Source organism: Mauremys reevesii, linkage group 25 (assembly GCF_016161935.1).
Source record: "Mauremys reevesii isolate NIE-2019 linkage group 25, ASM1616193v1, whole genome shotgun sequence".
In the NCBI taxonomy this organism is placed as follows: Eukaryota; Metazoa; Chordata; order Testudines; family Geoemydidae; genus Mauremys; species Mauremys reevesii.
This window is the reverse complement of record NC_052647.1, coordinates 4,598,740-4,625,620: the sequence shown is the minus strand read 5'-3', so window position 1 is coordinate 4,625,620 and position 26,881 is coordinate 4,598,740. Positions and strand designations below refer to the sequence as shown.

Below are 26,881 nucleotides of genomic sequence, written 5' to 3'. Positions count from 1 at the left end.
CTGTTGTGAGGTCAGGCAGCAAGACAGTGCCAAAACTGATACTGGAACCTAGGAGTCCTGACTCCCAGCCCGCCCCTCCATCTCGAAGCACTAGACCCCACTCCCCTCCCAGAGCTAGGAAATGAACCCAGGAGTCCTGACTCCCAGCCCCCCCATTCTAACCACTAGACCCCACTCCCCTCCCAGAGCTAGGAAATGAACCCAGGAGTCCTGACTCTCAGCCCCCCCCCCATTCTAACCACTAGACCCCACTCCCCTCCCAGAGCTAGGAAATGAACCCAGGAGTCCTGACTCCCAGCCCTCCCTATTCTAACCACTAGACCCCACTCCCCTCCCAGAGCTAGGAAATGAACCCAGGAATCCTGACTCCCAGCCCCCCCATTCTAATCACTAGACCCCACTCCCCTCCCAGAGCTAGGAAATGAACCCAGGAGTCCTGACTCTCAGCCCCCCCCCATTCTAACCACTAGACCCCACTCCCCTCCCAGAGCTAGGAAAAGAACCCAGGAGTCCTGACTCCCAGCCCCCATTCTAATCACTAGACCTCACTCCCCTCCCAGAGCTAGGAAAAGAACCCAGGATTCCTGACTCCCAACCCCCCCCCCCCATTCTAATCACTAGACTTCACTCCCCTCCCAGAGCTAGGAAAAGAACCCAGGAGTCCTGACTCCCAGTCCCCAGCTAGCTGCTAAACCCACTCCCCTCACTCACCTGGAAACAGTAGTCTAGATCCAAGCTGCGCCTCAGACAGCAGCCACAAGAGGTGCCGTACAAATGTGCCAGAGCTCGGCTGGTGTAAATCAACCAGGCTCCAAATGAAAACATCCGATTTCCACTGCCTGGGGATCTGGCCCCAATGACGCCAATGGAGTGACCCCAGTTTGGCATCTGGCCCATGGTACTGCAGGAAGTTTTCCTACCCAAAACTGGTGCAGGATCCATCCCAGCTCCCCAGCGCCCGCTGAGCGACACTGGGCCCCAGGAGCTGGGGGCTTGGCTGCTTTTAGAGCCGCTAAGTACCGTATGTACTGTCCCCGGGGCGGGAGACGATAGGGTAAGTGGCACCAGCAAGTTACGGGCCAGCCCCCTGCAGAGCACCAGCTCCAGACACGGCGCCCCCAGGGGCAGAGCCGGAGCCAGCACAGTGTGGGTCAGGTGGGGTCAGGGTCACGGAGCCACAGCTGGTCAGGATGGTGGGATAGAAAGAACTGGCTGTAGGGAGTGGGCTGTAGGGGGAGTGGGCTGTAGTGGGTTAAGGCATGGTGGAGCTGGGGCTCAGGATTCCTGGGTTCCATCCCTTGCTCTGGGGGGGGGCAGTGGGGGCTAGTGGTTACAGGTGGGGAGCTGGGAGACAGGATGCCTGGGTTCCATCCTCTCCCCTGGGAGGGCAGTGGAGTCTAGTGGGTAGAGCGTGGGGGGTGGCTTGGGCGGCAGGACTCATGGGTTCTATTCTAAGCTCTGGGAGGGCAGTGGGGTCTAGTGGGTAGAGCACAGGGGGCGGGGGGGGGCTTGGGCGGCAGGACTCATGGGTTCTATTCTAAGCTCTGGGAGGGCAGTGGGGTCTAGTGGGTAGAGCATAGGAGGTGGGGGGGGGCTTGGGCGGCAGGACTCATGGGTTCTATTCTAAGCTCTGGGAGGGCAGTGGGGTCTAGTGGTTACAGGTTGGGGGGGCTGGGAGTCAGGACGCCTGGGTTCTGTTCCCGGCCCCCATCCCTGCAAGGTGTGCTGCCTGAAAGGGCCCCAATGTGTCTAATCTCCATGCTATTTCCTGCCATGTGGAAGCCCCAACGGTGCCCAGTCTGGACAGACACAATCCATCGGCAGCAAGGAAGCCGTGGCAAGGCACTCGCATGGACCTTGCACCCCCAAGGGTTCACTCACCTGCAGCCTCCACGCTGTGGGGGATCCTCTGCGGGTGGCTATTCCACCACCTTTGCCATCTCCGCCCAAGAGCTGGGGCAGGGCAGAGCACCCATATGACGCGCAGCCAATCAGGCTGCTGGACGGGGGCTAACGCTCTCTGCTGCAAACCACAGCTGGCTTCCTTCTGATCCGAACAGGCGCCCAACTGCCAGCTGCAAGGCAGAAACCACTGGCTGGAGGCAAGAGGGCGGGGGAGTTTAGTGGCAGCAGTCTCTGATCCAGCTGTGCATTCAGCAGGGAGCTGGGGCTGTTGCAGTTAACTGGGGCCATCAGCAGAAGGGCCTTAGATAAGGCGCACTCTCTCTCGCCCCAAGGCAAGGCGATGGGCCCAGACTGTCCTCACGCTGCAGCTTTGAGACCGCATCCATCTGTTGATCAGGCTCTTTTTGCCAGCCCATAACGCACGCACGGCATCTCTGTTTTACGTACCAACCTGGGCAGAAATCTGTGCTCTGAGAACACTGGCAGTTCACTGCAGGGCCAGCAGGGGGAGCACGAGGAATTGCTTTTGTGTAGAGCCTACAAAAACCTCCCCCCCAAGCGGAGCTCGAGTCCAACTACATCATTGCGCTGGAGATCGTGCCCCTCACTGTCATGCCGGGTGCTGCACAGACGCCTAGTGAGACAGACAGTTCCTGCTCACAGGAATTTACAATTTAAATAGATGGGAGAGATGTAAAATCCCCCTTTTACAGCCGAGAAACTGAGGCCCAGATTCACAGAGATACTCAGGTGTCTAAGTGTAAGGGGACTGTTGTCCCCTTACTAAAACTCTTGTGGGTGGGTGTTGCTTGGCTAGCTCCCAGTACCAAAAGAAAGGGGAAGGGTCGATAGGAAATCAGGACCCTAAGACTGACAGTCCCCAGGGGCAATGGGGAAGATGCCAATATCCCAGGTGAGCCTGATTGACAAGGCAGGGCAGGCTAGTGAGGGAGTCAGGAGGCCGCGGGGGGTGGGGGGGGGGTGTCCCATCCTCTTTGTGAGCTGAAATTGCCTGGCCCAGAGCAGGGCTGAGCTAAGCAGAGAGCAGGGGCCCAAGCTGAGCTGGGGAGCAGAGCTGCACCGGCCAGAGCCAGAGAGAACCAGAGAAGCAGCCCAGGGAGCAGATCCATGCTGGGAGCAGGGCCACAGAAGCAGCCCAGGGAGCAGACCTGTGCTGGGAGCAGAGCTGCAGCAACCAAAACCAGAGGGGCCAGAAAAGCAGCCCAGGGAGCTGGAGGCAGAGCAGCATCAGTGCTGGGGCTGAAGCTGGAGCAGTGAGCACTGTGAGGAGCGAGGGGGGACCCTGGGCAGCAGGCGCAGCGCAGGGAGATGCCCCCAGCCAAGAGGCCTTGCAGGCCAGACTTGGAGGGGGATCATAACCCTGATGGGGGGACTGACCCTGGGAAGAAGGATCCTGCCACCTAGAGCCAGAGGGCGTGTGGCCACCACCAGAGCAAGTGTCCGACCCACAGCATCCCTGCAGCACAGCCAGGGCCTGAGCAGGAGGCCTGGGACATGTGGGGGACAGACTGTGACCTGCCCTTACGTTCCAGAGACGGCTGGTTGTGATGTCCCTGTGCCACAGAGTGGAGTCATGTGATCACCTTGGATTTTAAAAATGGATTGGTGTTAAATAAATTGTATTTGCTTTGAACTATATGTGATCATCAGTGGGTCAGGGAAGCCTCCAGTGCAGAGAGAGCACCCTGGAGTGGGGATACCCTGCTTAGCCCCTGCCCTAAGTGACCACGACAAGGTTGGGGGTCGAGCCCCCCAGGAATCCTGGGCCCAGCCTTGTTGGGGTTCTGAGGACTCTGCCACACAGGAGAGTGGAAGGGGAGCCCTCGAGGTCAGACAGGCCTCTGGGTAAAGAAGTGGGATCCTTTCACCAGCCCATTCCACCGGGGTTGTGTATAAGCCAGGAAAGTCCCCCACAATAGCCGGACCATTCCCCCCGCTTACCTAAGTCCCAGTTTTATGCATCCTTGTGATCCACAAAACCCCTGCTGGCTGCTGTCAAACCCTGTAGGTACCTAAACCTGGCACCTGTGTTTTCAGAGTAAAGTTTCCTTTGGCACCAAGTTTCAGCCTCTGGGCATGTGCACTGCTGCCTCCCTCTACTTGACCGGTGCCTAAGCACCCGACGTCTGTGAACGCGGGAAGATAAGCAGAGGAGTGCCTGCCTCAACCGCAGGGCCCGATCTGATAGTCAGCCTCGGAGGCCACCCACCGGATCAGGTCCCATTCAAACTCCAGCCAGAGAAGGCAGCGGTACCACCCTCAATGTTTTAGGCCAGTGGACGGGCACTCAGCAGGGATGTGGGAGACGCAGGTTCAATCCCCCTTCTGCCTGTGGGGGAGTGAGGATTTGAACAGGGGTCTCCCACATCCCAGCTGAGTGCTCAAGCCACTGGGCTAAAGGTGTAAGGGGGCTCCAGCACCCCTCCTGCCGTGCAGTGAAGCAGGTACCGCCCTGATGCTCACCACAACCAGCTGGGGCCCCTGCCCCCAGGGAGGGCTTCCCAGCTGTGGATTGCTACTGGGTGGAGGCACCTACCAGCAGCCCTGATTTGTGCCGAATTCCATGGGGGGGGGCTTCAGACACACCCCTCTTATCAGCATTGCCCCATTGGCTAGTTTAGGCAGCTCCTCCCCTAGTGTGCTGGTTTTTGTGGATCCTATTTGCCAGCCCCACAATGGATGGGAACAGCCGATACTGTTGATACTGTCGGTTGGAGGGATGGGAGCAGCGCTGGATGGGCCCAGCCCTGCAATGGACGGGGGTGGCTGATACAGATGGGGGACGGGAGCAGCGCTGGATGGGCCCAGCCCTGCAATGGACGGGGATGGCTGATACGGATGGGGGACGGGAGCAGCGCTGGAGGGGCCCAGCCGTGCAATGGACGGGGATGGCTGATACAGATGGGGGACGGGAGCAGCGCTGGATGGGCCCAGCCCTGCAATGGACGGGGGTGGCTGATACGGATGGGGGATGGGAGCAGTGCTGGAGGGGCCCAGCCCTGCAATGGACGGGGATGGCTGATACGGATGGGGGACGGGAGCAGCGCTGGATGGGCCCAGCCCTGCAATGGACGGGGGTGGCTGATACGGATGGGGAGACGGGAGCAGCGCTGGATGGGCCCAGCCCTGCAATGGACGGGGGTGGCTGATACGGATGGGGAGACGGGAGCAGCGCTGGATGGGCCCCAGCAAACAGAACAGTAAGAGGCCTGAATTGCTGCCTCTTCCACGCCTCCAGACCCGGAAATTCAGAGAGGGCAGGGAAGAAGGCAGGAGCAGCCCCTCTATCCCAACTGATGCACACCCAGTACTGTTAGAATGCAGCCACCTCTGGGGTGGAGCTACCAGCTTGAATCACAGCCATGGGGGGAGGTTTTGGGCAGGACACACACTGCTATTGCAGAGGGATCTTTAAGGGCTACACGCAGGCAGCCAGGGCTTTAAAATCTTGACAGAATGCCTCACCTGCAGTCAGCTGCTCCGAACCACCTGCCTGGATGATAGTTGACCGCATGGGGCATTGCCAGGTCCAGCTCTCAATCCCCCAAGCAGCTCCTGCAACGTGCACCTCTGAACATCCTCCCCACCGTGTCAGCCATGTGCCAGTTTCACTCCTTTGCCGTCTGGTTCTGCTCTGACTCATGGAAGCCCTGATTCCCCTGCCCACTTCCTGTCTCAGCTGGGAGGCTGGTTGCACAGATCTCGCTCTGGGCTGGGCAGGATGGCTCAGTGCAAGAACTGAACGGGCAGTATGGGTGATGCATTTGCTCTGCTAAATCCTTCCCATGAGCGGCAAGTCACAAACATCTGGTGCGTGCAGTGAGTCCATCTGCCATTGGCTGCCAGCCTGGCTCAGACTGATGGGCCCATCTAGCCTGGTATCCCACCTGCGGCAGTGTCCAGCACCGCCAGTTGCAGAGGATGCACCCTAGTGGGCATTAATGGAATAACCAGCTCCCAGGGGAAGTTTCTACCTAACCATTAGCTAAAGGTTGGCTCATGCTCTCAAACACTGGGGCAGCTGACCTGGTAGGAGCATAGGCGCCAACTCTGTGGGTGCTCCGGGCCTGGAGCATCCATGGGGAAAAATTAGTGGGTGCTCTGCACCCACTGGCAGCCAAGCTCCCCGCCCCTCCTCCTCTGAGCATGCTGCGTCCCCGCTCCTCTGCCTACCTCCCAGTGCTTCCCACCGGGCCGTTTGGCGGCGTAGCAAGCTCTAGGAGGGAGGGGGAGGAGCGTGAACATGGCACACTCTGGGGAAGAGGCGGGGTCAGGACCGGGATTTGGGGAAGGAGTCGGAATAGGGGCAGGATGGGGGCAGAGTTGGGGCGGGGACTTTGGGGGAAGGGGTTGGAATGGGGGCAGGGGAGGGGCCTCATGGACAGGGTGGAGTCAGGGTGGGGCTGGGGGCAGAGGGGGGTTGGGCACCCACTGGCGGGGTTCGGGCCTGGCAGGTATGGCCACTGACAGTGGGGAGCAACTCAGCTTCACTAGATATTCCAGCCTAAAGCAGCTGAGATCCCCCCAGCTCAGCCAGAGGGAAACTATTTCCGCTGAGGCATCTGCCCAGCCCTGCTGTTCAGGCCCCAACTGCAGCAGCATGCACTGTCCACTGCTCGGCCCGTCTCTATGGAGGGGAAGCTCGCAGGCTCCCTGCTAATGGGAAGCTCAAGCAAAAGGCTAGTAGGGCCAGATTGTGGCTCGCAGCCACAGGGTGAGGAGTTGGAGTCCTGGAAGGAATTATGACCAAATTCAGGAGCCCTGGCAAGGGGCAAAGGGACATCTGGCCGGGGTCACCCCGGTGACAGCCTGACTTTGGTGAGAGCCCGCTCAGCATGGGGGCAAGGGCAATCACTCAGAATGTGAGTGCTGGGAATCTCCCCTTAGTGTGAGTTATTCTTAGGGGTGGGCAAAGTGGATTCGGGGCCTGGGAAAGGGGGTGGACTGACAGCCCTCCAGAGAGGCCATGACGGGGCACTTACCCCACTATCCTTCCTTTATGGTGTAGTCACGGCTCTGTGGTCCCGCAGCTGCCAACTAGGACTGGTCTGTGTGAGATGGACAGCAGCCCTACAAGAACTGGGACTCAGACCCACCAAACAGCCACTATCAATATTCACTCCCTGAGCTGAGCTGGCTCTGAACCAGTGACCAAGATGGCAAAGGCTCTGGGCAGGATCCTGAGTTGATGTAAATCAGAATTGCCCCATTAAAGTCAGCAGAGTGATGCTGATTTACACCAGCTAAAGATCTGGCCCTCTAGGTCCCATATCAGTTCTCCCCTCACTCCCTTGCATAGAGTTAAAAACTTGAAGAGGCCTCTATGCTCAATGTCTGCCCTCCAGCATAACCCAGGCCAGAGCAATGCACCCAGGGCTCCCAGCACACAGCCCATAACTCGTGCTTGAGCTACTGCAGCTCATTGGAAAACACTTCTGCTCAAGTGCTGGAGAATCCACCCTGCCCCCAGGTCATTTCTGGTGGTCAGTCACCCCTCACCATTCAACATTTGCACCTCATTTTCAGTCTAAATTTGTCTGGCTTTAAATTCCAGCCACTGGACTGCATGATGCCTTTGGCTGCTAGTTGTAAGAGCAGCCTTCTCTCATCAGTGTGATAATCCAACCCCGAGTACAAAGGCAGAAAAGATCCACTGGCTGGAAGCTGAAGCTAGATAAATTCAGGCTCGCTAGAAATAAGATGTGCCTTTTAATGGAGAAGGAAATGAACTGCTGGGATGATTTCCCAAGAGGTGCAGTGGATTCTCCATCACTTGGAAGACTAACTCAGCAGTGACTGTATCTTCCTCTCTGTGTGTGCATGTGTTCTGGCTCAGCCACAAGACATGGGCTGGTTGCAGGAGACACTGGGTGCGGTTCTATGTGGTTTATGGTATATCGGCCAGACTACATGTTCACAATGGTCTTTTCTGGCCAATCTGTGAATATTTTTAACATGCTGACGTTTTCCAGATGCACTCAGGAAGAGGAGCTGACCTGCTAGCCTTCCCCGGCCAATCCTGGAGCAGAAGCGTCCTACAGAGCCCAGAGGCACAGGTTAGTAAGACAGTGTAAATAGTTTATTGTTTTTGATGTTTTTTTTCTCTTTTTTTGAAAGTACAGATGTTTTTTGCACAAGTCGGGTTTTTTTTTAAAATGGGTCTGGGCTGAAGAGGATGAAGGTTACAGTCAGAGAGGAGGAGGGGTCACTGCTACACGGATACACCAGACACACGAGTTTGGGAGCGGTCAGACCATCGGGGATAGTTACAGTACCATCAAAATGAACCAAAATTCACTGCAACCTGAGTGCATTTCTTGGATATGGAGCCGGGCTTCCCCATGGCTGAGCTATGCGCACCTCGCGGGAAGGCAGCATCCAAGCCAAGGAGGTGGCACCAATCTGACATGCCTTTGCACGTGATTGCCAGTGAGGGAGGCGCCCGGGTGTTCTGTATTCCCTGTGGGGTGGGGTGTTGGTAATAACTCTGCCCACTGGTGGGAAGCCCTGCCAGGTCCCCTCCTCAGTCTCACTCGCATTTCACTGTTACCTTCTCTGGAGAGACCAGTTCCACAGCTGGTGGAACTTTGCAACTCCAGTGGGAGGCCAATGTACACCAGCTGGGGATCTGGCCCATTGACTCCAATGGAGCGATGCTGATTCACACCAGCTGGGGATCTGGCCCATTGACTCCAATGGAGCGATGCTGATTCACACCAGCTGGGGACCTGGCCCATTGACTCCAATGGAGCGATGCTGATTCACACCAGCTGGGGATCTGGCCCACTGACTCCAATGGAGCGATGCTGATTTACACCAGCTGGGGATCTGGCCCACTGACTCCAATGGAGCGATGCTGATTTACACCAGCTGGGGATCTGGCCCATTGACTCCAATGGAGCGATGCTGATTTACACCAGCTGGGGATCTGGCCCACTGACTCCAATGGAGCGATGCTGATTTACACCAGCTGGGGATCTGGCCCATTGACTCCAATGGAGCGATGCTGATTCACACCAGCTGGGGATCTGGCCCACTGACTCCAATGGAGCGATGCTGATTTACACCAGCTGGGGATCTGGCCCACTGACTCCAATGGAGCGATGCTGATTTACACCAGCTGGGGATCTGGCCCATTGACTCCAATGGAGCGATGCTGATTTACACCAGCTGGGGATCTGGCCCATTGACTCCAATGGAGCGATGCTGATTTACACCAGCTGGGGATCTGGCCCATTGACTCCAATGGAGCGATGCTGATTTACACCAGCTGGGGATCTGGCCCATTGACTCCAATGGAGCGATGGCGATTCACAGCAGCTGGGGACCGGTCCCGCGATTGCTGATCCATAGTGGGTGAACTATCCCTCTCTGTGTCTTAGTACAGGCCAACATCCTCTGGTCTAACCTCATGGGTCTGGGGGTTTCCCCTGCTTCCCAGAGGAGCTATTGGAACCGTTTACCAGGGTCATGATGGATTCTCCATCACAGATCATTTTTAAAGCAATGCTGGATGTTTTCCTCAAAGCTCTGCTCTAGGAATTATTGGGGGCAGGTCTCTGGCCTGTTATCCAGGTGGTCACAATGGTCCCCTCTGTCCTTGGAATCTGGAACTCCTTATGATCTCCTCCATTCAATTTTCTACGCTCTCTGCTTCCGGGGTCTCCCATTCGACCCCCATCAGCACCGCTCCTCGCTCAGCATGGGGATGGGCACGGAGAGGTTCTAGCTAGTCCCTCTTCTCTGGCAGGCAGGTGGGGAGATTGAACCTGTGTCAATCCGTGTGACAGCTGAGTCCTAGGACACAGATCCTGGCTGGTCCTGGTCGCTCTGTGGACCTTTTCTTTCTGGGGCTGCCCTCTGCGGGAGTGTCCGCTAAGAAGTGGGGCAGAGCTGAAGGGGGCTGGGTGGGAGCTGTTAATGCCCCAACAGCACAGTGGCTTTACAGTCTCTATTAAAGAGCAGGCTGATGGCACAAGATGGACAGGCAGGAGATCTTGAGTTGTAGAAATTCTTACATTTTTGCTCTTAAATGTTGAGGCTTCCCCAACTTCGGGGGTTTCACAAAATGTGTTTCCTAGAGGTGGGTTTGAACCCAAGCCCTAGCTCCAAGTGCCCCAAAATCTGGGGGAGCTCAGGCTGAACTTTCAGGCTCTAACTTTGCTCCCCCTTCTCCGTTTCTCTCCGAGTCCCGAACGCAATAACGTAGTAGCAGTTTAAAGCCCACTCTGAACTTCCCTACGGGGTGACCTTGGGTACGTTCCTTCCCTTCTGTGGGTCTCAGTTTCCCTCCCGCCCTCCATCTCGTCCATCTAGACTGTGAGCTCTTTGGAGCAGGGGCTCTCTCCTACTAAGTGGGTCTGTGCAGCACCCTGCAGCCCTGATCTGTTAGGGCCCCTAGGCACTGCCATAACACATCCAGCACATTCCACAAACATAACTAGTTACCCATCCTGACACTAGAGGGGAAACTGAGGCAGAAAGGAGGAGGAAGTGACTTGCATTGCACGATCTGGAATCAGAGCTGGGATTGGAACACGGAGACCCCGGGCTCCCAGTCCCGGACTCTACCCACTAGACCATGCCTCCCCCTTCCTAAAGGACAGAATTCAGGTGAAGCCCCCAACAGCTACTCAGCACCCATTCCCTACCTATGCATTCTCATCGGCGTTGCCTGCAGCCTGCCCCACAGCCCTGGCTGTGCTACACACAGGGGCTGCCAGAGTGGATCAACCTAGTGGTCTACCCAGGCCTGTCTACAACTGGCCAGTCCTAGCTACGTCAGAGGAAGACGGATTCCTGCAGTGGGCAGCCAGTTGAAGAAGCAGCGAGGGGACCAAAGCTGCCAGGTTAGGGGCAGCTAGAGGGAAGGGGAAAGGTCTGGCTGAGGTTTGCCCATGGCGTGATGAGCTGTACTTATGCTATTGCCAGGGAGGGGAGGGGCATGCGTGAGTGTCACCAAGCAGGCGCCCTGCTGTCCTGGGTGCTGTGTTCTCGCAGCTAGGTGGCTGCAGCCTACTACAGAGCCGGTCAACTTCAGGCACCTTGTTTTAGTTGCTACTCAAAAATCATACAGGAAAAAACCAAACCAAACCAAAACCCCCAACATGAGCAGCTCGAGAATGAACCTCGCCAGAGCCGCAGGGCGTGGGGGAGGCGGTGGATTTTCCCTTCTAAACTCAGGTCAGTTTGCTTTAGTCATGATCCAAACCCTTCCATGTGCCACAGTAGCCAGCACTGCAGGTGGGATTTACAGGCACTGTCCGTGTCATGGAGGCGATAGCAACACATCCTTAATCGGGCAAACTCCCATGCAGGCAATGAGAGCCTTCAAAAAACCCCTTCTCCGATGCCTTGAACTTGCACCACTAATCCACGCAGAAGAGCTACCTGAGACCCCGCTGCCCCGCTTGCACGGCGCGCCTGGGAAGGAACCTGCAGCTGAACTGGTCCTGTCTATGGTGGATGGAAAGCCACCCAGAGCCTTCCCACCAAGGCACCCACACTGCACAGCTTCGTCATTTGCAAGCCCATACTCCCACACCATCTGACCGACAGCAATGGGGGGCGGGGGGGTCAGCCACGCCTTGCAGTTCTTCTCCAGGTCCAGCCCTGGGGGGAGGGCAGTCAAGGAGTAATCCAGTGGCCTGCTGTAGGCAGCAGACTCTGCTGGGCTGGAATCCAGCCTGTGGTTACACCCACACAGTCCCACCCATTTCAGTGGCATTGCAATGGCGGAATCTGGCGCTCTGTTCATGCAGGTTGCTGCAATGCTGACTTGAACCAGGGACCTCCTGTGGGCTGCAGGCAGCGCCCTATCGAAGAGCCCCTCCCCCGCCCGCTGAGCCAGAAGAAGGGGTGCTAAACTGGCAGTCAGCTCATGCCACCTCCTGGGGTGGTGTCCAGGGGGAATGATGTTACCCCTCCCCCCCCTTCCTCATGGCCCAGCACCTCTGTGGTTGGGATGCTGTCCTAGGGAGGGTCTGGGTCTCCCTGAGAGCTGATTCCTTATGGGGGGTGGGGGTGGGCAGGGGGCAAGTCCTGAACACCTTACTGCTCAGTGTGCAGCTGTGGACGTGGGCATGCAGCAAGAAAGGGAGCATCTGGGGCCCACTTGTCTTGCACCCCAGATTCTGCCATTACTGACTCCAGTGTGATCCCACTGAAACCACTGTGTGGGTCCATGTAGGGACAGGATTCCAGCCCAGCAGGGCTAGTGTCTGCTCCCTACAGCAGGGTCACGCCCATTCACAAGGTGCGACGTGCAAAGTCTCTGCTGGAACGTGATAAACCCGCCCGAGGGGACCGTTGTCTCAGAAAGGGTGTGAAAATAAGGGCCTGATCCTGACTAAAGCAAAATTCCCAGCGAAGTCAAAGAGCCAAAGCCAGAGGCCGGGAAGGATTTACTCAGTTTACTCAGGACGTACTCCAGAAAGCTCCCACTGATTTCAAAGACATGCTTTGCCTACGTACTGAGGGCCAGATCTCCAGCTGGTGGAAATTAGTGTCACTCTGCTGCAGGGCCGGCCGGCCCCCTTTTCCACCCCCGCCCGAATCCGGGCCCCCCCCGGCGCCCAGTGAGAATCTCTTCCTGAATCTCTCTGGCTTTTTTTTTTTTTTAATTTTACAGCTTGGGGGCGGCCCTCGCTCTCACTTCTTCGCTTGCTCTGCTCTTCTTTCTGGGTCTTCGGGCGGGCGGCGGGCGGGCGTGCCACTTCACCGAGAGAAGAGGAAGGACCCGCCGAAGAAGCCGAGAGCCCCAGTGAGAGAGTACAAGCCCCATGTTTTTTTTTTTTTTTTTTTTATATAATATAGTCATCATCCGCCGCCCCCCCCGTTGAAACGGTTCGAATTGGGCCCCACACTTGCTAAAGCCGGCCCTGCTCTGCTGGAGCCAACAGGCTAAATCCCTAGCTGGTGTAAATCAGCGTATGTGCACTGCGGTCAATGGGGTTATGCTGTTTTGCACTAGCTATGGATCTGGTGCAGACACACTGCTCTTAGTAGTAGATGTAGCACGGTGTCCTCCAGCTGCGGCCCCAGCACTGCTCCCAGCTGCAGTACTTAGGAACAGTATTGCAGAGTCCTTTAACAGGAGCCAAATGCCAAAGCCTTTCCTTAGGCAAAGCTCTCAGCCCCTTGGCTGGGTAAGGCCCAGGTAAACGCCGAGAACAGGAAGGACTTGGCCTATGATCTGTTATCCCAGCGTTAATCTGAAGCAACTCCACTGAAATCAATGGGGGAAGGAGCTCCAAATCAATCCTTTATCCAGAAGGGCTCGGGCCTTCAGGCCGCTCTGTGAAGCTGCTAGTCCTCGGCTGGCGCTATACAGAATAAATAAAACAAGGCGGCGCGCATGACCAGCTCCGTAACCAGCAAATGGATTCCCCAGCCATCTTCTGTTGCAAACAGGGCCCCCAGCTCAGGAAAGTGGCATCGGGAGCTAACGGCGATGGCAGAGAAAGGCCTGCATGTGAATCACCCTCAGCTCGTGTGGGATGCTGCTGCTCTCTGGGAGGGAAGGGGTATCACAAGGATTTGGCAATACAGTGCAGCATGTATATATATATAATATATATATTAAAATATACAGATTATAAATACCCAACCAAAGCCCCTCCCAGGCATATTTATATAAGTATACACAATACTCCAGTCCAGTGACGTGGTGGAATGGTGAGGGGCTCAGTCCAAGCATTCAGGTCCACTGGGGCTGTTGTTTTCCATTTCAGAAGGGGAAGGTTTAGGATATGGGGGAAGGTTCTGCCAAGCTGGGAGATCCATGGCCTCCCTCCTTTGGAAACAGACTGAGTGAACTTAATACAGCAGTGGGGAAGGGGAAAGCTCTGGAAATACCTGTTGGCGGGGGAGGGTTGGAGGTGTAGTCCATTGAAAGTGACGTTTGCAATCGGCCGGAGAGGAAATCAGGCCAAGCCACCCATGGGAATGGGTTTTCCTCAGCTGCTGGATGTCTGGGTTTACTGAATTCAGAGAGCACAAGGGAAATACAAGGGGCAGGATGGAAAGAAAGAAAGAAAGGGCCAGAGGAAATAAAACTCAAGTCCATAAGAGAGCAAGCCAGATAATCTCCGCAGGGACTGATGGATCCAGCCAGCTCCACACCCCTTGCATCGTTCTTCTCTCTGCCTGAGCAGGTCTGTGCACAGGCTGCTCTCGATGGCTGGTGCTCTCCATAAATAGAACAGCCAACAGGCAACAAAGCATCCCATGCGCTCAAGGTTTTAAAGCAGCCATTGGTGCCTAGCAGCATCAGCCTCTCCCAGAGACATGACAATGGCCCCAAAAGGGCCCTCCCGCCATGTCCCAGCACCACGTGAACTCTGGTCCTGAGCCCCACTGCCTTCGTTTGCCATCCAGGTGCCTGGGAAATTCAGCCTTCATCCCAGCCACCCGAGATCTTCCATCCCTGGTGGGAGCAGCCAGTCCTGGAGATCTCACCTTTCATCTTCCATCTGTGCTCCCCGAAGGGGTGTTAGAATGGAGCTGTGTTGCTGCTGCACAGAGGGGGTGGAAATGAGCCGACACTACAGCCTCAGGTGCTTGCAGCTCCATGGCATCTCTCCACCACCAGGAAGTGATGCAATACTCGGACTCTGTCACAAACAAATGGAAGCGCAATCTGTACCGTTTTGTAGTGGAAATTAGGAGTCAGAGCTGTAGACAAAACAGACTAGCTCCTGTGCTGGTGTAGATCAATGTAGTGCCATTTACTGCAGCAGAGCTCTGGGGATTTGCACCAGCTGAGGAGCTGGCTTGCTGACTGCAAGCAAAGCTCTTTGGGTGAAGGGCTGTGGTGGTGGGCCTGGCCGGCTCTTCCACAGAAATGATACTAGATGGGCACTGCTGCCAAGAACGATGCTGCTAGCCAAGGTGGGAGCACCGCAGGCAGCGCTTTATTGGACAATTCCTTCAACAGGGATCACGTTTGCAGACTGGCTCCATCCCAAGGAAGCTGTTTCACCTGCTGCCTGATCACCAGGGCAGGCTTCGAAGTGGTGAATGGTTCAGCAATTCTGACCCAGGGTGGCCCATTTGGAGATAAGTAGCTTGGGTTTCTCTCTGATTAGGAGCTGAGCTCTCTACTAAGGGCTACTCCAAGGAGTGGGCATTTCCATCATCTGACCAGGACTTGCTGGGCTGTGCACGCCCTTCATTCATCACTCCAAATCTCCTTACAGCTCTGGCAGACTGGGGGCATCTCACAGGGCTATGGAAACATGGTGCCAGCTGCAGAGCTGGGAGAGCCAGTTCAGAGGAACACAGGCCAGGCTGCCTGAGGGAGGTGAAGCCCCATCATGCATAGAAACAAACATCCTCCAGATGATTCCCAGCTGGGGACTCCTCTCTATGCTCCTCTCAAAATTGCTCCTGCTTACCCGGCACCTTTGCTGTGTACCAGACAGATCTTGGTCAGGACACGAGGTTTCAGGTGGTTCTCAGGGTAGGGGATTTGTTTCCACATAGCCCTCTCCAGACAGGGAGGTTGGAAACCCTGCAGTTTGCCATATGGAGCAGAAGAGAAAGGCAACAGTTACAACACCTTCTGGAGAACATAATGGTGCAGGAGACTGGTGCAGCTCCATTACGGATGGAGGACAGGAAGGCAGCAGGGCAGAACGCTGCTCCCACAGATTCCCTTATGACACGTCAGTGTAATTTCCTAGAACTTAAAGCTTAGTGTGGAGCTCCCCGAGGGGAGCCCAGTTGGCATCATAACAGTTTAAATAAATAACATCTGGAGAACAAAAATAAAATATAATCTCTCACGTAACCAAGCAGGCTCCTCAATCCAGAATCCCCCGCACCGGGCCCTTCCCATCCTGGGGAGAGCTCCCTTGGGAATAGGAATATGAAGGCCTCCAACTCTCCCCTCTCCGAGCAGATGCTCTCGGGATCATCAGGGACACACATTTAAATAAAAGGAAAAGGGACTCAACTTCCCGCCCTCTGTGTGTGGAGGGGAGGGAATGGTCTGTTGGCCAGTTGCCCACAGGTGCTCAGACTTGGTGGATGGTCACTGGGCCTGGATATCCAGTGGCCTTGCTGCTTCCACCCTCGCTCACAATGACACTGAGCTGAGTTCTCAAGTGTGCAAACTTTGGGGGGGGGGCAATACAAGAAGGAGGCATTAGGGGCGGGGTGGGGCGAATGAGGGTTACTCAATGGAGTCGGAGTGTAACTACTGGTGATGACAGAGCAGGAGAAAGGCAGTGCAGACAACAATCAAAGTGCCCAGCCATCGTGTTGGGTCTATGATCTCTCCCACCTGCCGCTACTGAGAGCGCCAAGGAGAGGAGTCTCTTCTCTCCGGGCTGTGCGCTCAGTGCCCATTTGGTGGATGGGAGGATCCCCCTGGCATTGGCATCTCCTCTCACTTGCTGAGGGCCTCTCCGAAGATGATCTGCGGCTCCATCTCGCCGTCGGCCTCCGCGGTGGAGGTGGGGTCCTCGGGCTCACTGTCCGTGGAGCCGTCGCTCTCCTTGCCGGAGCTCTCCATGCCCCGCAGGAAGCGGGCATTGCAGGGTGAGAGCGGGTACAACACGTCCTGCAGTGCGCCCACCACCATGGGGTTGGTCAGCAGCTCCTCATCTGAGGAGTGCAGCGAGTCCTCGTCCACCGCCAGGTGGCTCACAATGTGGATGCCATCAAAGCCCATGGAGTCCTCAAAGGGCTTCTGGCCCTTCATCAGCCGGATCTGGAGGGCACAGGGAACCGGAGGTGAGGAACAGAAGTGACAGGGCTGGTGCATGCACCCTCACCATCCCTGCCTGTCTAGCCTGGATGGGAAGGGGGCAGGGCATGATGGAGCTCAGAAATACACTGGGGATCCGGCCGTCCATTCCCCCAGAGACAAAAGAGTGTACAGACAGCTCCCTCAGATAGCAGAGGGCTGACTGGGTTACATTTATGGAGACTACCTCTTCCCAGTGTGGGGCAGAGGGAGCTTGTGGGGAAGGGGAGCAGAGACAGCCCCTCCCGGTATGGGACATAGGGAGCTCTGGGGGAGTGGGAGGAGCAGAGAGCCCCACACAGCATAGGGCAGACACAGCTCCCCAGCATGGGACATAGGAGGATGGCTGATGGAGGATGGCTGCTTACCCACAGAGCCGATCTTGTGGCTGAGAAATTCGACTGAGAGAATTTCTTGGCTCTGCACAACCTTGGGCAAGTCACATGCCCGCTCTGTGCCTCAGTTTCCCTGTTTGTTCAGGGGTTAATAGTGCTGCCCCACCTCCCAGGGTGGGGTTGTGGGGCTGAATTCATTCCTCTTTCCAAAGTGCTTTGACTCAGATCCCCAGCAGGGACAAGTGCTGCCTTTATGATTCAATATGTACAGCCAGATCCCCAGCTGCTGTAAATGGGCAGGGCTCTATGGGAGTCAGTGGACCATATCCCCACCTGGTTTAAATCAGCATCGCTATACTGGAGTCAATGGGGCTACAGAAATTTACACCAGCTGAGGATCTGGCCCAATGCAGTCTGGTGACCTCGGTCACCTGGGAAATTGACAATTCCGTGCACAAAGCGTCACACGGGGTGACACGGTGACAGACAGGCTCCCCCAAGCAGTGAATCCCAAAAGCCTTTAGGGCTCATGCAGCAGAGCAGTCCAGCACAGGTTAACGGCGAATCAGAGAACTCAGACACACAGCGAGCATGGCCCAGCAGGTGAGGCATCAGACTAGGGGACAGGAGACATCCGAGTTGTTTGAATTATGGTAGCATCTAGAGGCCTCAACCAGCGCCAGGGTCCCACTGTGCTGGGCACTGCATGGACCCCAAGCAAGACTGGGGTCCCCTGCCTGAGACTGGGGACCCATCATACTGGGCACTGCTAGACTCCAGCCTACCAAGATCTGTGCGTGACAGAGCAGCTGCTAGAGTCTCTGCTGAGCCCAGCTCCCCATCTGGGCTTGTTCTGGGTGTTGTTGAAGGTGTTGGCTGGCTGACTCAGAAGCAAACCTCTGATCTCTATCAGCTCCCCTGGAAATCAGTGACTTGGAAGCCTTAGTCATAGGCTGTTCCTCAACTCGACGTTACCATGCGTAGGGGGCTGTGGTCTGCCACAAAGACACTAGTACGAGAGTCCCGGGAGCTAATATACACTGTGTTCAACCAGCTTGGTTTAACAGTGAAATCGTTGGTGAGCTTAAACTCAAACAGGAAGCTTTCAAGAAGTGGAGATTTGGACAGATGACTAGGGAGGAGTATAAAATTATTGCTCGAGCATGCAGGGGTGTAATCAGGAAGGCCAAGGCACAACTGGAGTTGCAGCGAGCAAGGGATGTGAAGGGTAACAAGAAGGATTTCTACAGGGGTGTTAGCAAGAAGAATGTGGTCAGGGAAAGTATGGAACCCTTAATGAATAGGGGAGGCAACCTAGTGACAGATGATGTGGAGAAAGCTGAAGTACTCAATGCTTTTTTTGCCTGGGCAGCATGGTATGGGAAGGAGGTGAGCAGCCCTCAGTGGTGAAAGAACAGGTTAAGGACTACACCTCTACCCCGATATAATGCAACCTGATATAACACGAATTCAGATATAATGCTGTAAAGCAGTGCTCCGGGGGTGGGTGTGCTGGTGGTGGGGGGGTGGGGCTGCGCGCTCCGGCGGATCAAAGTAAGTTCGATATAATGCGGTTTCACCTATAACGTGGTAAGAGTTTTTGGCTCCCAAGGACAGCGTTGTATCGGGGTAGAGGTGTATTTAGAAAAGCTGGACATGCACAAGTCCCTGGGCCTAGATCTAATGCATCCAGGGGTGCTGAGGGAGTTGGCTGATGTGATTGCAGAGCCATTGGCCATTATCTTTGAATATTCGTGGCGATCGGGGGAGGTCCCGGACGATTGGGGAAAAAGGCAAATCTAGGGCCCATATTTAAAAAAGGGAAGAAAGAGAACCCGGGGAACTACAGCCTCACTTCAATCCCCGGCAAAATCATGGAACAGGTCCTCAAGGAATCCATTTTGAAGCACTTGGAGGAGAGGAAGGTGATCAGGAACAGTCAACATGGATTCACCAAGGGCAAGTCATGCCTGACCAACCTGATTGCCTTCTATGATGAGATAACTGGCTCTGTGGATATGGGGAAAGTGGTGGATGTGATATACCTTGACTTTAGCAAAGCTTTTGATACGGTCTCCCACAGTATTCTTGCCAGCAAGTTAAAGAAGTACGGATTGGATGAATGGACTATAAAGTGGATAGGAAACTGGCTAGATTGTTGGACTCAATGGGTAGTGATCAATGGCTCAATGTCTAGTTGGCAGCTGGTATCAAGCAGAGTGCCCCAGGGGTCAAGTCCTGGGGCCGGTTTTGTTCAATGTCTTCATTAATGATCTGGATGATGGGATGAATTGCACCCTCAGCAAGTTCGCAGATGACACTAAGCTGGGGAGAGAGGTAGATACGCTGGAGGGTAGGGATAGGATACAGAGTGACCTAGAGAAATTGGAGGATTGGGCCAAAATAAATCTGACAAGGTTCAACAAGGACAAGTGCAGAGTCCTGCACTTAGGAAGGAAGAATCCCCTGCACTGCTACAGGCTGGGGACCGACTGGCAAAGAAGCAGTTCTGCAGAAAAGGACTTGGGGGTTACAGTGGACGAGAAGTGGGTATGAGTCAGCAGTGTGCCCTTGTTGCCAAGAAGGCCAATGGCATATTGGGCTGTATTAGTAGGAGCATTGCCAGCAGATCGAGGGAAGGGATTATTCCCCTCTATTCAGTACTGGTGAGGCCACACCTGGAATATTGCATCTAGTTTTGGTCCCCCACTACAGAAGGGATGTGGACAAATTGGAGAGAGTTCAGCGGAGTGCAACGAAAATGATTAGGGGGCTGGGGCACATGACTTAGGCTGAGGGAACTGGGGTTATTTAGTCTGCAGATGAGAAGAGTGAGGGGGGATTTGATAGCAGCCTTCAACTACCTGAAGCGGGGTTCCAAGGAGGATGGAGCTCGGCTGTTCTCAGTGGTGGCAGATGACAGAAAAAGGAGCAATGGTCTCAAATTGCAGTGGGGGAGGTCTAGGTTAGATATTAGGAAACACTATTTCACTAGGAGGATGGTGAAGCACTGGAATGGGTTACCTAGGGAGATGGTGGAATCTCCATCCTTAGAAGTTTTTAAGGCCCGGCTTGACAAAGCCCTGGCTGGGATGATTTAGTTGGGGTTGGTCTGGCTTTGAGCAGGGGCTTGGACTAGATGACTTCCTGAGGTCTCTTCCAATCCTAATATTCTACGATTCTATGATTCTTCCCCCTGCCCCTCTGGATTCTGATCGCTCTCCACAGCCCAGCGCCAAGGACCTTCAAACCCCACCATCTGCGCGATGACATGTCCACCCCGCCCTCTATCAGGGCAATCCAGTGAATGCTCTGCCCCATCCACTGCAGCACTGACAGCCTCACTGTGGCCCCCCACCTCCCTTTCTCACGAAGCCAAAGGCTTTTCATGGGGAAGGAGATGTGTCCAGCCACCTGTAGAGGCTGCAGAGGTGAACAAACAGCTGCCAGCTACTGGCTCTGCTACACAGGATTGGGGACGTGGGATGGGTATATCCCGCTTCTTCTATGGCCCCAGCACTGTAGTATCTGAGCACCTCATGCACTTTAATGCACTTATCCTAACACCACCACTGTGAGGTGGGGCAGGGCTATCATCCCCACTGTACAGACAAGGAAACTGAGGCACAGAGCGACTAAGCAACTTACCCAAAGTCACTTAGAGAGTCTGTGACAGAGCAGGGAACTGAACACGGGTCTCCTGAGTTCCTAACCACTGTGCCATCCTAGTCCTAGCTCTCACAACATAGGCATAGTTTGACTTCTATATTTGGGAGGGCAGTTCCAGCCGGGCCAACGGGACTGCGCGTGGGGGCCAAATTCCGCACCTGCCAGAGGTTTGCAGTTTGGGGGGGCCACGCCCCCCATGCCCTTCCCAAACTATGCCCATGTCTTATAGATGGGGATCAGCAGCCAGAAGTCACCAGCAGAGAGGGCGCTTGCAAGGACAGGTCTGAGCTGGGGGCACTGCCTTTCCCTGGCCCTTCCAAAGCTCTGTGCTACGCAGCACAGAGGGCTGAGTAGTCTATGGGATTGGTGCCTTACATACGCATACAATGAGGCAGAGACAGAGAGTTGTGATAATATGGGTTGCAACTAGAGATGGGCTGCAGACAAAAGCCCAGGTCTCAACGGCCCCAAATCCAGAGCTCGATCCAGTTCAAAAAATTGTCAACAGCCCCAACTTCCTGTGGGCCAGCCCAAAAGCCTGGATCTGGATTTACCCACTGTGCTGAGGGGGGATCAACTAGAAGGAAGCTGGGTCTGGCATCCCCCATTCGGAAAGTGGTTTCAGGGATCCTGCAAGAAGGACACTGCTATTCACCCCAAGGTCTAAACTCGGGCACAGGGGACCAAGATGGTCTGGCAGGACCCTGGCCAAGGGGGACCCTGATAAGTCGCTCCCTGCCCCCATAATGGGCACAGCACTCAGGGTGGGGACTGCACTCACCTCAGCCTTGAGCTCATCAATCTGGTCCTTGAGCTCCCGGATGTACTGGGAGGAGTCCGAGTTGTTCAGCTGGCCCTGGATCATCCCTTCTTCCCTCTGTGGGAGCGGGGAGAGAATCAGGCTTGGTCCAAAGGCGACTGGGAACAGAGATGGGACAGGGATGCCAAGGCGACAGTCGTTTCCCTTTCCCATCTCACTCAGAGATCCCTTCCTGACCCCCAGCTGGGATCAGGAGAGGCCCTGGAGCAGACGTGTGGTTTTTGTGCTCACACAGATACACATGCCTGGGTGAGCTGGTTATTTCCCCTCACCTGGATCTCCAGCTCAGCGATCCGCTGCCGCATCTCTGCCACGGCTGCCATGCTGTCGGCCTCCCGCAGCCGCACCGCCATCACCTCCTCTTTGCTCTGTGGTGTCAAACACATGGTGTTAGTGCCAGCGCAACAGCAGGGGGAACAACAGGACTCAGCAAGGGGAGGGTTCAAATCTGCCAAGACCCAGCTCGAGGATATGCCATGCCCCTGCTGAAGACACCATAAACCCCCAATGTGTGTCAGAGCTGCAGAAACCACTCAGATTCTGCTGCCCGGAAACTCATCTGCGTTAGCTTGGGATACAGCCCCCTCCACCTGCATATGGGCTGCACTATGACCATGTCTGTCCTGCTGGGTCCAAGTCTACACAGGTGGGGTTGTGTTCAAAACAGGTAGGGAAGCTCAGATGTGGGCCACCTGATCTCTGCCCCCCAGAGCTCATCCCTAGAGCAGCAGGGGTTCCTGAGTCAGCACATCGGGGGCTGTGAATCCCAGGTCTGGGGAGAGATTTCTGCACCAGCTGCTGTTAGAGTCACTGGCTGGAGGCCACACCTGGGGGCTGACGGTGCTGGCTTCTTGCCACCTAGCCCTGAAAAGCAGCCAGGTGAATTTCACCCAGTGCCAAGCAGAGCAGAGTTGGCTGGGACAGGGCGGGGCAGGGCACCACAGGGGACAGTTTCCTGGACTGGAGCAGCCATCCCCACTGCATTGCTGTGGCCGCCCCTCCAGGGCCGTCCCTAGCTATTCTGGGACAATATGCAGCCCCCTCCCCCGTGGGGGGGCAGGCCTCTGTGGGGGTGGGAGGGTTGGCCCCAGGCCTCTGTGGGGGTGGGCTGGCTTGGGGGAGAGCAGGGGGGAACCACCCCCCAGCACGCACCGGCGGCACAGCTGGGGCCAGGTCCCGGTCCCTGCACTTCCCGCCGCTGGTGAGTTCAGGCCCGGCCCTGTTGCAGTCCTCAGGGGCAGAGCAGGGGTGGGAAGAGGTCAGGCAGAGGCGGGGGGCCTGGGCAGAGCCGGAGCAGGGGCTGGAGCAGCATGCAGCTGTGCAGGGCACCTAGAAATGTGGTGCCCAAGTTTCCTGGTGCCCCACGCAGCTGTGTACTTTGCGTATGGGTGAGGTCGGCCCTGCGCCCCCCAGCCTGGCGCTCACCTTGCACTCGGACTCCGCATGCTTGCGCTTGGTCTCACTCAGCTGCGTCTGCAGCCCTTTGTTCTGGGCAGTGAGGTATTGCAGCTTCTCCTGCAGCCCTAGGCACTCCTGCTCCGTCCGGTTCAGCAGATTACTGTGAATCTGTTCCTGGGGTGCCGGGGGGAGACAGACAGGGAATAGAGCTCAGGGGACAGGCCATTCCACCATGCCTGCTCGCAGCACACGTGGGGTTCCAGCCCTATGGCTCCCATGGCTAGGTGTGTGCACCCCCAATGTGTGTGTGTGTAAACACCCAATACACCCCCTCATCCCCAACTGCACCCCCACTCCCACCCTGCAAACACCCACATCCCCCACAGAATACACACCCATGCTCCATAACTGATCTCCATGCATATGCAATACACACCCACTCCTCACATCTGCATCCCCCCACTGTATAGCAGCCCCACAATACACCCCACAACTGCACCTCTACTGCATCCTCATTCCCACACCCACTCCCCTAGCCCCCCAAATACCCACCACACCCACACTCCCAGCCTGCGAACATCCATCCCAGCTGCACCCCTACACAATGCACACCCACGCTCCATGCCCACACAATACATGCCCACATCCCCTGCAGACACCTCGAACACCAACTGCACTTCCATCCCTATAAGTACTGAGTCAGCCCAATGGTCCATCTAGCCCAGTGGCCTGTCTGCCAACAGTGACTGGTGCCAGATGCTTCACCGCGAAGGAATAGAACAGGGCAATTAGCAAGTGATCCATCATTGTCCAGCCCCAGCTTCTGACAGTCACTCAGTGCACCCGCTCCAAACAGCCACCCCCTAGCACACACCCCAGTACCGCCACACTCCAGGATTGCACTCCATGTGCACACAACACCCCTCAATACATACCACACACACACCCACCCACCCACTCGCGAACACGCTACACATGCCCATATACTCCAACACGCTGCTCATGCTCTGCAAAATTCACCCCCTCAACACACTGTACCCACATCCACACTCCCAACATACTGTACACACCTCCCAATCCAAACACACGGTACATGCCCACACACTTCCCCTCACTCTGCACACAACCACACTGTACACGCCCCACCCCAACATACTGTACACGCCCCGCACTCCCCCAACACAAGATACACATTCCCCTCCAATACACAGTACATGCCCCCCACCGCCCACACACCACCTCCATAAACACCACCCATGCCCCACGCACATCCCCCTGCCTACGCAGTGCTCACATCCCCCCTCCCTATGCCGCGCCCACATCCCCCTTCCCTATGTCCCGCTCATGCCCCATATATCCCCCTCACTATGCACTGCCCACGTCCCTGTCCCTACGCCCCACCCATGCCCTGCCCAAATCCCGCTGCCTACACACTGCCCACATCCCCCTTCTCTATGCAACGCTCACATCCCCATCCCTACGCCCCACCTATGCCCCACTCACATCCCCCTCCCTATGCCTCACCCACGCCTCACCCACATCCCCCTCCCTATGCCCCATCCACATCCCCTCCTATGCCCCTCATGCCCCATGCCCCTCACATCCCCTCCCTATGCCCACCCATGCCCCACCCACATCCCCCTCCCTATGCCCCGCTGATGCCCCACCCACATCCCCCTCACTATGCACTGCCCATGCCCCACCCCCATCCCCCTCCCTATGCCTCACCCACGCCCCACCCACATCCCCTCCCTACACCCCACCCACGCCCCACCCACATCCCCTCCCTATGCCCCACCCACACCCCACCCACTTCCTCCCTACGCCTCACCCACATCCCCCTTCTCTATGCATTGCCCACATCCCCGTCCCTAGGCACCGCCCACACCCTCCACCCACATCCCCCTCCCTACTCCCCTCCCAATGCTCCACCCACATCCCCACCCAAAACCCCACCCACATTGCCACCTTATGCCCTGCCCGCGCCTCACCCACATCCCCTCCCTATGTCCCGCACACGCCCCGCTCACATCCCCTCCTTACGTCCCACCCACATCTCCCTCCTTTCACTCCACCCATGCCCCACCCACATCTCCCTCCCTACACACCTTTCCCACATTCCCCTCTCTATACACAGCACACACCCCACACACATCCCATCCTCAACTGCAGCCCCCCTTATTCATCCACAACACCCCCGCCTCCTTACTTGCATGCTTCCCCCCACACCCATTACCCACACCACTACACTCCAACCCCACCCCTCTCCCCACTGCTCCCTGCTGTCAGGGGTCCTAGCCTGGGGGTACGTCGGGATTGCGTGCCCATCTCCCATGGGAGCGCTCCAGACCCAGCTGGCTCATCGCCCTGCCAACTGCCTCACCTGGGTTTCAAGCTCCACCAGCCGCTGCCGCAGCTCACGGAGGTCTGCCTGGGCCTGGGCCTCCCGCAGGCGGATGGTCATCAGCTCGTCCTGGAGGTCGTTCATGGTGTTCTTGCGGGGGGACTCCTTCCAGCGCCCGCCTGTCCGCGACAGATGAGCCTAGGGGAGTGGAGGGGTGCACAGGGTGAATGTGCCCCCCCATGTCAGGATTCACACACCAACCTGCGGAGCTCCCTGCTCCTCGCCTGCAGGGGCCTCTCCAACCAGGGTCCCACAGCACTTCCCAAGCCTTGTTCAGCCCCACTGCACTCCCATGAGGTCAGATCATGATCCCTGCACTGCCAGTCCCAAAGCCATGGAGGCGTGCAGCCAGATGGACGGGGTTGACACTAGGGACTAGGAATTAATCAATATGGCTTTGCTGCTTAAGTGTGAATTGACCTGAGGCTGATAGGAAAAGGTTTTGGGGTGTGCAAAAGACCGAGGGTGTGACCTAAATGAAAGCCAGCATCCTGATGGGAGAATATCTCCACAAATAGGGTAAGGGTGCAGGGCTCACCATGCTGCTTGGGTTGGAAAAACTTTATGAGATCTGTCCCTGTCAAATGTGGTCAGTGGACAGAAAGCCTAAAGATCTGTGGTGTGCAGGCTGGCTGGCAGATGAGTTTGTGGGCAGCAGGGCTGGGTATGAGGAGACCCAAAAGGGACTGGCCTAAGCATGGGTCCTGGGAAAGGAAACCATTATCACATCCCCCACCTCAGCCTTCATTTCTCAAGATTAAACATGCCCAGTTCTTCAACCTTTCCTCACAGGGGAGGTTTTCTAAACCTTTGATTATTTATTGGTCTCCCTGAGATCTCTCCAATTTGTCCACATCTTTCTTGAAATATGATGCCCCAAACTGGGACACAGGACTCCAGCTGAGGCCTCACAGGTGCTGAGCGGAAGGGGCCAATTACCTCCCAAGTCTTATACACAACTCTGCTGGTAGCATTCCCCAGAATGATGAGAGCTGTTTTCGTAACTGCATCACATTACACTCAGAGGAGACGCATAGGCTTTAAGGCCAGAAGGGACCATCATGATCATCTAGTCTGACCGTCTGCATAGGTGCCAACTTCGTGGGTGCTCCGGGGCTGGAGCACCCACGGAAAAAAATTAGTGGGTGCTTAGCACCCACCGGGGAGATCAGCTGTTGGCAACTGCCAATCAGCTATTTAGCATGCGCAGCAGCCCCCCTCAGCTCTTTGGCTGGCTGTGGCCAATCAGCTGTTTGGCACGAAATCCCAGCCTATCAGCTGTTTCCCCTGTGGCTGCTAAAGCTCCCAGCGGGCTCCCACCTCCCACTGCAGGCAGGGGTGAGTCCTTTTAATTTTCAGGACAGAGGGAGCAGGGCTAGGGGGACAAGCTGCGGAGGGGTGGGCAGTTTCTTGGCAGGGGGCTAGGGGAAGACGACTGGCCACAGAAGGGTTGCTGGGGGGGGGGGAGTACAGACTGGGGGGGTTCTTGAGGACTGAACCAGCCATTCTCAGCCCACCCTGGTGTCTCCTCCAGGATCTGTGCCCCCCTCCAGCCACAAGAAACCAGCTGCGGACCC

The 26,881-nt window shown here is 56.3% G+C and overlaps 2 protein-coding genes across 11 annotated transcripts in view; one reads left to right on the top strand and one right to left on the bottom strand.

Annotated features, from left to right (window-relative positions):
* Positions 1–8,000, top strand: part of MAP2K7 (mitogen-activated protein kinase kinase 7) — an 87,095-nt gene extending 79,095 nt beyond the window's left edge. Inside the window, exon 16 of one of the 3 annotated variants that reach the window (XM_039514213.1) lies at positions 7,899–8,000. Coding sequence is in view for 2 of the 3 variants with exons in the window: in XM_039514211.1 (XP_039370145.1) it covers positions 7,899–7,921 (23 nt within the window). In the remaining variant the exon portion in view is untranslated. The remainder of the gene's footprint in view (positions 1–7,898) is intronic. The other 2 variants (XM_039514211.1, XM_039514209.1) reach the window with 2 other exon arrangements.
* Positions 8,001–13,487: 5,487 nt separating this feature from the next.
* EVI5L (ecotropic viral integration site 5 like) overlaps positions 13,488–26,881 on the bottom strand; it is a 75,248-nt gene continuing 61,854 nt past the window's right edge. For 7 of the 8 annotated variants that reach the window (XM_039514196.1, XM_039514199.1, XM_039514198.1 and 4 more), the window contains 5 exons: positions 25,284–25,442; positions 22,928–23,074; positions 21,775–21,870; positions 21,464–21,559; positions 13,488–16,642 (listed from right to left, as the gene is read on the bottom strand). In XM_039514196.1, coding sequence (XP_039370130.1) covers positions 16,319–16,642; positions 21,464–21,559; positions 21,775–21,870; positions 22,928–23,074; positions 25,284–25,442 — 822 coding nt within the window. In that variant the 3' untranslated portion in view covers positions 13,488–16,318. The remainder of the gene's footprint in view (positions 16,643–21,463; positions 21,560–21,774; positions 21,871–22,927; positions 23,075–25,283; positions 25,443–26,881) is intronic. The other variant, XM_039514193.1, reaches the window with a different exon arrangement.